Source organism: Limulus polyphemus, unplaced genomic scaffold (assembly GCF_000517525.1).
Source record: "Limulus polyphemus unplaced genomic scaffold, Limulus_polyphemus-2.1.2 Scaffold3284, whole genome shotgun sequence".
Classification (NCBI taxonomy): domain Eukaryota; kingdom Metazoa; phylum Arthropoda; class Merostomata; order Xiphosura; family Limulidae; genus Limulus; species Limulus polyphemus.
This window is the reverse complement of record NW_013668894.1, coordinates 87,149-97,904: the sequence shown is the minus strand read 5'-3', so window position 1 is coordinate 97,904 and position 10,756 is coordinate 87,149. Positions and strand designations below refer to the sequence as shown.

General features: G+C 34.8%; 1 protein-coding gene across 1 annotated transcript in view; it reads right to left on the bottom strand.

Moving 5' to 3' along the window:
* The window catches only part of LOC106469066 (neurogenic protein big brain-like), a 56,287-nt gene that overhangs the window by 13,977 nt on the left and 31,554 nt on the right, over positions 1 to 10,756 (bottom strand). The window contains exon 2 of the mRNA XM_013929519.2: positions 5,913 to 6,117. Coding sequence (XP_013784973.1) covers positions 5,913 to 6,117 — 205 coding nt within the window. The remainder of the gene's footprint in view (positions 1 to 5,912; positions 6,118 to 10,756) is intronic.

Below are 10,756 nucleotides of genomic sequence, written 5' to 3'. Positions count from 1 at the left end.
CTTTCCTCCCTTCCGTTAAACTTAAACAGGATTTGTCGATTTCTTTCCTCCCTTCCGTTTAATTTAAACAGGATGTCTCGATTTCTTTCCTCCTTCCATTTAATTTAAATAGGATATCTGATTTCTTTCCTCCTTTCCGTTTAACTTAAACAGGATGTATCGATTTCTTTCCTCCTTTCCGCTTAATTTAAGCATTATTTGTCGATTTCTTTACTCCTTTCCGTTTAACTTAAACAGGATTTGTCGATTTCATTCCTCCCTTCCGTTTAACTTAAACGGGATTTGTCGATTTATTTTCTCCTCCCCGTTTAACTTAAACAGGATTTGTCGATTTCTTTCCTCCCTTCCGTTTAACTTAAACGGGATTTGTCGATTTATTTTCTCCTCCCCGTTTAATGTAAACAGGATTTGCCTTTGTTTTCTCCTTCCTGTTTAATTTAAACAGGATTTGTCTATTTCTTTCCTCCTTTCCGTTTAATTTAAGCAGGATTGGTTGATTTCTCCCCTCTTCCCTGTTTGTTGTAAGCAATATCTGTCAATTTCTTAATTTAGAAAGGTTTAGTTATTAACGCTAGTGAAGGAAACTCCGAAAAGAAAACTGCAGGTTACAGTCAGCTCATTATACTACCACAACAACTGATATTATCAAAGAACGAGTTCATTTTAGTGAGGGCAGATTGGGTGCGTTGATTTTTACAAACAACAACAACATAATGTTAAGATATGAATAATTTCGTCTAGGCTAATAACTATGAAAACAGTATTAGATCGCCACAGTTTTACCAAAATGACCTAGACATGATAAGCAGCTTATTAAAATCTGCCACCAGAGATGGTTAATGTCACATAAGACTGTCATAATCGATCAATACGTAGGTCTTAAAAGTTTCACTAAAATTATAAAACAATGCACATAGACGAGCCAAATTTGATATTCAAATAAATTACTAAGAGGAGATATGACAAACTAAAGTTAACTGTATTTATTTAAATCCTTAACAAACCAATAAATTAATTGTAACGTTATATAGAGGCACTGTGGGCACATCATGACATGTCCGATTTAATGGTATTAATTTTTCAAACTTGGTTGTTTTTTTTAAGTAAAGCACAAAGCTACACAATGGGCTATCTGTGCTCTGCCAACCACTGGTATCGAAGCCCGGTTTCTAGCGTTGTACGTCCGCAGACATACCGCTGTGCCACTAGGGGCCTTTTTCAAACTAAACATGCATCACAATCAGACCACCGTATCTCTTATCGGAACGTCTCCCCTTCAATGGGTCAGCTATAATCTGGGATGTGTAATATATATATATATATATTGTTACGACAGCAGTAGTCACGTGACGCTGGTAACACGTCATGATATTCTAGAAGATTCACGAAGAAACGAGATGTACGCTTTTTGTATATATAAGACCGGTAAGAAGTGACGGCAACAATGGAATTGAATTGCAGACAGAGATAGAGACGGATAATTGAGACAAGCGCATGAATCTTTCGTTGTGAATTATAGCGTTTGTTTAAGTTATAGCGTGACTGTGGAAATTAAGTGAATTTCAAAGTTGTATTGAGAAAGAATAAACTAGTTTTATTTAAGAAAGGACTTGTATCGCTAAAGTTTCTTCAGAAAGAATTTTTACGGAAAATTAACAAACGAACAGAGACGTAACAATATATATGTATATTACTCTGTTCAAACGTGACCACCAGGTGCATTATATTACAGAACTCGTGAAAAATAATCAAAATATCCAACCCATAGGTAATAACACTCGTTAACACGCAATTTCTGGAAACAGGAAGTAAGGAATTAGAATATGATTTTATATCTTAACGTGGTGGTCGAAACTCAAATATTTAAAAAAATGAAGTTACAGAATAATCAAAGTACAATAGGAACTCAAATTGTATCATAGTAAAATTATTGCCAAGTACATGACAGGTAGTTGCAAAACCCGAAAGAAAATACACCCAAAAAAATTAGCTTGTATCAAAAACTCTACGTTTTCTTACTGAAAAATTACTAGGATTATTTTTGAATTGTACAATAATTTTGGGAATAATTTAAAATAACACTAACACATTTTAAGTTACGTTAAATCGAAGGTTCTCATGGTCTGATCCTTAGCATATAAATACCCGTCAACTGACAGAGAATGTTTAAACTTAATTAAAACAATGTAAGCTTAACAGCAGTCATATATTTCAAAGTAATAACTTGAACATAAACTTTATGTCAAAATTTTAAAATTATAACAAAGCTTCTTCATAAACAACATTTGCAGTTTGCTTTCCGTCTACTAACAAATAAAGATTTTGAGGTGATCCCACCCTTGAACACCCTACGTTTCATTGATCATAAGAAAAACATGGTTGTTTGAGAAACAATCCAGCAACTTTCATACTTTGACCTTGAATCCCTTTAGAATATTTAACATTGCCTAAAGCGTTAATCTTAGATTGACTCAACTGACTGGGAGTAATTAACCAACAGGCTTTACAAAATAGAAATAGGGTTACGTTGAATTTTGACCTCCTTACGAGATTCCCCATAGTTTATAGTGTTTACATGTAAATTTTGGTTGAGATTGGTCCAATAGGCTCAGGGGAGTTAGGGTGTAAACAAATACACATTTCGTTTATATGTATATGTATATAGGTGACCGAAATACAGGTGATAGGAAAAGCCACTCTAGTTACGAAATTTTTAACGTTCCGATGTACTCGCACACGCTATGTACACTTCACAGAATATCTTTGGCATATCCCTCATAAAAGAAAAAATCAATTTAAGTTTGTTTATTTTCTAAATTTATTAATTAGAATAAATTGGCTGGTCGAAAATAGGCTTAATCTGACCTTTGGTTACTTCTAAGTCTTTAAATTTGAAATAAAAAACACATTTTTCAACTTTTGTATCAACTCGTTGGACAGACAGCGTTAATGATACAGGAATGACGTAAATTCAAAAACTGCACGGGGTAAAAAAAGGTTTGTTGTATACTCTTCAACATCATGTTTATTTTACGTTTCTTCTTTAATCGGGGCCCAGCATGGCCAGGTGGATAAGGCGCTCGACTCACTTTTTGGAATTTCGCGCAAAGCTACACGAGGGCTATCTGCGCTAGCCGTCCCTAATTTAGCAGTGTAAGACTAGAGGGAGGGCAGCTAATCATCACCACCCACCGCCAACTCTTGGGCTACTCTTTTACCAACGAATAGTGGGATTGACCGTCACATTATAACGCCCCCACGGCTGAAAGGGCGAGCATGTTTGGTGGGATGCGGATTCGAACCCGCGACCCTCAGATTACTCGTTGGACAGACAGCATTAATGATACAGGAATGACGTAAATTCAAAAACTGCACGGGGTAAAAAAGGTTTGTTGTATACTCTTCAACATCATGTTTATTTTACGTTTCTTCTTTAATCGAAATGAGAAACACTTAAAATCAGTAAAACATTCCAACTTAAGAGATTTCCTGTTTTGTTTCAGTCATAGAAAAAATAAGGATAGCTAGATGCTGTGTTGACAATCCACCAGTTTTTCGCGGTCTCTGGGGGTGACATTGTCTCAAAAAAGATAATGCACAAACATGAACTTACCGCTTCAATGTTTCGAACAAGCACTCATAGTGCCACTGTATAGTTCAAAGGAAGCAGAACAACCCTTTAAGCGCACTAACTGTTAAGGACACAAAAATTGTATACAGTACAATGTTGTATAATGTTTCTTTTCCTTCTTTCTTTTGTTATTAAATCTCTAATGATATCATTAGATGCTAATTGTGTAGAAGGTAATAACTGACTCATTTAAATGATTAGGTACTTGTGTCTTTAAATTCAAAGCCAAAAGTCTAAAAAAATGTGGAAATGTGCCCTATTTCAGGGTATTTTTTATCCCCTTCTCAAGGAAAATATCCTAAAACAAAATAGCCCATGTACATCACAGACAGTTACCAGTTATCATACAAACATTTACAGTAATCGAGCCAGCCAACGCTGGGTGATGGATGCTAACACAAATACATAATGGACCATCTTTATCTTTATGATGAAACAATCCATAAAATATACATGATGCATATGTTTAACCTCAGAAAATTAATCCCATAAATTCACACGCCTCACTTTATGTAATATGTCCTATATAATCAAACTTTGGTTTAACTTTCTGGAATATTTCTTACCAGTGCCATTTTCAACTTGTTTCGTGTACAAAATATGTCGTACAGTTTATTAAATCTTTTTCGCTATACGCTGTGAAACAACACACAAGAAAAGGAATAGAAATCAAATACACCTGTATGTCGTGGAATTCAGAAGTAAATAAGTGTGATACGGATTAATACAATCTTTTAATAATCGTGTCTCTGGAAAAGTGGATCAGCTGGGCCTTGTGTTGGAAGGCTGTACATTCCTAGATAAACAGCTATTTTTGAACGATTTATATTTTTATTTTTGCTTAATATCTTCGCTGAAAGTAACAAAACCCAGAAAATAATCGTGAGAAAACTGTACCTCAGAATTTATCAGTTACAAAGTGCCCCTTATAAATTTCAATTACACACTACCACTGAGAACATTTCAATTACAAACTGCTCCTCACAAGTTTTCAATTACAAACTAAACTACCACTTAGAAATTTTAAATTACAAATTGTCACTGAGAATCTTTCAATTAAAAACGGCCCCTAAGAACCTAAAACCTTTCAATTACAAATTGCTCCTTAGAGCTCTTCAGTTACAAACTAACGCTAAGAACCTGGAACCTTTCAATTAAAAACTACCCCTAAGAACCTTTCAATTACAAATTGCTCCTTAGAACTCATTTAAAAACTACCCCTAAGAATCTTTCAATTACGAACTGCCCCTTAGAAATGTTCAAACTACCACTAAGGATCTTTCCATTACAAACTGTCCCTGATAACCCTTCAATTACAAACTGTCCCTTGGTTTCTTCCATGGACGTCCAGAGGATATATTACAGAGGGTGCAAGATAACAAAATGATTTCAAAACTACAACTAGGGAAACACTTTTTTTTCCTTTTTAATTATACGTTATACTTTATGTTTTGGTTATATAATCCGGAGGGGGCACTCTCCGGACCCCCATGGTTTCTTCTAAAAGAAATCTTAAAGATACACATAAAAAAAAAACAATTTCTTGATCCCCTTAACCTCCAAACTTTTTACATAGGTATATTCGGTCAATTTTTTCATTACCAGAGAGAATCTTCGATTGAGTCCAGGAGCAAAATTTGAGCGAATGCTTGCTTACACGTTCTGATTTAGTGTTGGCCATATGACATTTTACAACAAGCCATTATTTTTTATCTTCAGTAAGCGAAAAGGAAATTATAATTTTTACATTATAACAATCCTTCAAAAACGTTTTACTCAGAAATATTAAACACAGTTATATCAGAAAAACAAGACACTTGCTAACTTAGCATCACGAGAAAGTTTGATCTTACTTCTGACCTCTCAACAATTCAAACAATGTGTATCATTACACAGCTTCGTATTAGTATATATTTAACTTAGATCTTTTGAAACATCCCGAAGCATTTCGTAAAAAAAACAACAACAACAAAGAAACATAAAATTATTTATTAAAACTTTTTAGGCCAACTTGAAAGCCCGAGAAAACCGTGGCTAATACGCGCCATGTTGTAGCATATACTTAAGACTATGGTTTCATTTGCTCCAACTTAAAAAAAAAAAACGTTAAACAGAAACCGGAAATAAAAAACAGAATGCTATTATAACTTCTATAAAATATATCTTAATAACAAAGAAAAATAATAGATCGTACTTGACAAGTGCCTTCTTAGGAGCTTGTATTTTTTTTTCAGCGAGGAACTCGTGAAAACAATAATTACTTTTTAACATTTACACTTACCCCTATTAGTGAGACAGCTAGATACGCCATTCCTATGGCAACAGCATCACTTCCCAAAGATCTACGGCTCGAATCAACTGTGGCAAACACGGTGAAAACAATGACGAACGTTAAAACGAATTCAATTCCGAATGCTTGCCAGGCTCCAAGATCAGGGTGAATCACGGTGATTCCTAGCGTTTCCTGGTGGCCAGGAATCGTTACACTGAGAAAAAAACACTCACCATAAAACAAAGGAGTTTTAGAAATATTAAATTTAAAATTCTCTCTCTTGCAGTTTTACAACTACAAGGCAGCTGAAACGCAATTTAAAATAAAACTAGGTCAGACAGAAAAGGCCTCATAGACAAGGACTTATGGCAGACTAAAACATGGCTCTAAAGTGTTAGTTTTATTCCTATTTGAAAACACAAGATGGTGGTAAAATATTAGGTAGGCAACAAAGGGTAACCGCCGCAGTAGAATGACGTAGCACATAGCCTCGACTGTAGATTATTGAGTATAAGGACTACCTTATTGATGTACGTACTCAAAGTATTTGCCAGTTTATTTCAGCTTCTTTTGGTTTTTTCTTCTTATTTTTAGTTCAATATGGATCACCGTTTAAAAATAGTATTTGGTGAACACTGCCGCTCCTAATGTATAACTACGTTTGACATGGTTACCATTTAGTGATTATCTATTTCGAACGCATTTTTTAGGCTTCATGCTTCGCCAAACAAGTAACATTAAGACTCGTGGCTTTAAAAGTAAAATTCACAGCACTAACTCCTGTAATCAGCCTAGGTTTAAACCTTGGTCAATACTAACCTCTGAGCCCCTCTCACCATTAACAACAACCAAACTATTTGCGTTCATAATGAAGTACTTGTGTCTCAAAGTTCAAGTTCAAACGTGAACAACTCGTCTACCACCGTAACTGAATATAGCAAAATCGTTACTGCGTAATTTTCAAAATAAGATAATGCGGGAGGGGGGCTGCTTTCTCAAAATAGGGTCGACAGGAGAGAGTAGAACCAAAAACAACACATCAAACTAAATACTTTACAAAATTCGCGACCAACCCACTCTTTAAAAGATTGACCGACATTGAGTTCCACTTTAGTCACAACTTTTCTTCCAAATAAAATAAAACCAATTCATACGAACAAATTTGTTAGTAAGCTACAAAAAACCAATTATTACGTAAAGAACTATACTAATTTCTTACAGTTACACTCTCAAATACTCAGTTCTTAAAATGGAGGAAAAGAAGAAGCGGGGTGGTTTCTGAAACGCTTGAAGCTGAGAACTATGTTTTTGTTTTTCATGTGTATTATTTATTTATTATTATAACAGGTGGCGAGGTGGTTTCGGGTCTTCCTGAATAGACGTCGGATGGCATCCCGCCCCACTACAAGTGCTACAATTCAACCAAGTGTATCAGGCAACTAGGAGGCAGACACTGGCGTATCCAGGAGTTTGAAAAAAGGGGGAGGGGGCAAGTCTTAACATTCATATTTGCATATAATTTCTATTTATTTTTATAATATTTAAACTTTATTATTTCCTTTACATTGGTCAGATGAGTGTTATAACATGCCACTTTATTGACGTCACTCATCTATCGCGACTACGCTGAAGTTGCAATTTTGGAAATCGTGAATAGGATTTTGGGTGAACTAGATGTAAGTTGAAGCTAGTTTTCAACGTAATTTTGCAGGAAAAGTGCAGATCTGAGTGTTCGAGATTATTAAAACAGTCTATTTATCCATAAGAATAATACACAATAAAATTTAATGTTACAATCTTTTTCACCAGAGGCGTCCCTAGGCACTGGTACACGGGGCCCGTGACCCGATTCTATTTGACAGTGCCTCGAATCCCCGGTTGGTGTCTTGAAAAATCAGAATAGAAAACCATGATCGATATCATACTGAAACGCCAAAAATTCCCGGCCTGGCATGGCCAGGTGGTTAAGGAGCTCGACTCCCCAATCTGCGGTGTGCAATTTCGAATCCCCATCCCACCAAACATTATTATGTGACGGTGAATCTCACTGTTCGTTGGTAAAAGAGTAGCCCAAGGGTTGGTTCACTAAATTAGGGACGGCTAGCACAGATAGCTCTTGTGTAGTTTTGCGCTAAATTCGAAACAAACAAGCCAAAAATTCCCGTGCCTATAGGCCCAAATATTTTAAGTACCTAGCGACGTCTAGGCTTTTCACCGAAAAAAAGGGTATATTACCGTATATATATATATATGTGTGTGTAAGCCGTTCAGATTTGAAATTAATGTTAGGACAAGTCGTGAATGCGATTAAAGTTCTAGTTTCTTATAAAATTATACATAAAAGAAGAGACACAAATTCACTTCAAGAAACTACTTCGTAGTTAATTGAATAAAAATCGGAATTTAGAATAAAAATGGTAGATATTGGGCGTAAAATATGTCATAAAAAAGCACCTCAATTACAAATATGTTTTTTTCTCTCTTCATTTGCCCTGCCCCGTAGTGACACAGCGGTATGTCTGCGGATTTATAACGCTAGAAACCGGGTTTCGATACCCGTGGTGGGCAGAGCAAAGACAGCTCATTGTATAGCTTTGGTGTTTAACTTCAAACAAATCATTTGCCCAGTACGGATTCAACATCAGAGATGTGTAAAAATAGATTCTAGTAATTTGTGGGAGTCAAAAGACAGACCTGAAATGCTATTTTTACACACCTCTGATTTTGAATAGTATTTGGGCAGATGAAGAGAGAAAATAAAAACATCTGCAATTAATGTGATTTTTATCACAAATTTTAAGCCTAAAAGTTTTTAACGATTCCTTAGCTTTCGGCGTTTAAACCGCAGGAGGTAGAAAATGGTAGATATGTAAGACATATTACGTTGCTAGCGAGAAGATTTTTTAGATGACAAGAAGAAGATCTGGCAAAAGATAGAAGATGTGTATTTATCATGCACAGTATTTTTCCTCGTTGTTCTTCTTAAGCACAAAGCTACACAAAGGGCTATCTATGCTCTGCCCACTACGGGTATCGAAACTCAGTTTGTAACATTATGTCCGCAGACATGCCACTGTACCTTTTCCTTCTATCAACTTGAATTAATAAATGCTCAATACATACCATCCAAATTATTACAGAAAATAATAATAATACATTATTACACCACAGAAAAAAATATAGTTTGTGTTCTAGGGATTTTATCCCGGTGAGGTGGCGAGTTCCAAACAAGGGTATTGGGGATCGTAAAAGGGGGAGCAAGCCGATGTCTTTTTCGAAGAAAATTTAAAACAAGAAAAGGTAAGAAATAGTTATGGTTTTAATCTTGTTAACGTTATGTTCATATTTTGTAAACTCAGGTTATATATGTGTAATAAAAAATAAATTAATTTCCATTTTAGTGTAATATGAACGCCACTCGAACAATAAGATTCACTTCTCTAATTATTTTTAATTAATTAATATGATGTCAGAGATGCTTGTGTTGCTAATAAAACTTATGAAATAAAGTTGAAGAAAAGCTGTTTCGCATTTAATATATTTATAATGACATTATTGTGTAATTTTTGTTATTCAGTGGTGAATATTGTACTTGGTTAGTTAAAAAGAAATTAAGTTTATATTGAAAACAAATTTGAAAACGCCACGTAACGGCGAAAACATTCTGTCCAAATTCTGGATCCGCCACTGTAACAAACGCCTTCCTTGATTTATTGAAAAAGTATTAGAACAAGTAGCCTATGCTATGATAACACCGTAAATTTGCTGCTTGTTTTAAATGGACGTTTTTAAAGTTATATTGTGATTGCCTAAATACTAAATCTTCATTTTTTTAATTTGTGAAATTATTTTACAGCCTTTAAATTCTACAAGAAAATTTATATCCCCCTCTCAAACACTAAAATTAGTAGTTACGGCTTTGTTCATTTAAGGATGGAAAGTGACGACTAATTTACTATTATTTTTTTTACAGAATAAACGAACAGCACGTGTAATGTAATACTTCTCATCAAGCACCGTAAGCAATAAAAGGGGTTTTTATTTTTAGAGTACTTTTCTTGGTTCAAAATTCCACTAAAAAAATTACACGTGATCCTTATGTTGTATATTCTATGATGTGTATGGATTTATTGAATTTGAGCCAACTTAATTGTTCAAGCTCTACTTGCTCCAGATTTAAAGAACCAATGAATGATCACTTGTAAATACCGATAAGTATTTCTGCTTACGACTACAAACCACTAACGTGCTTCCAGTTTGTTCAGAGATCTTTGTTTCTGCCCTTAAGTACAGTGTAATGTGGTTCTTTTGCAATAATTCCTTCTTCGGCACACTTGTACTTTTATACAGAAAGAAGTTAAGGACGAAAGAAGCTTAGAAGTACACATATATATATTGTTACGACATCGATGTCACGTGACTAGTATCACGCTACGTCATTCTTGAACTTTCACGCCTTTTCCTTAAATCTCGTGATCTTTCTAGACATAGTGTAGTTTTGTATATATAAGACCGGCCACGAAGCGACGGAGAGTTAATGAGTAATTGAATGTATGCGGACAAAATATTGTTGGCCACGTAAGACGTGAATTATAGTGTTTGTTATAGAGCGACTGTTGAAATTAAGTGTATCGTAAAGTTGTATTCGGAAAGAATAAACCAGTTTTATTTAAGACAGGACTTGTGTCGCTAAAGTTTCGTCGGAACGAATTTACGGGAAATTAACTAACGACTGGAGGCGTAACAATATATACATATAGTTTCCTGATATAGTTTATTGAACTAAAGAAATTAATATATATATATATATATTATTTCAAGTGAAAATAAACAGACTTTTGTAGCACAGTTTT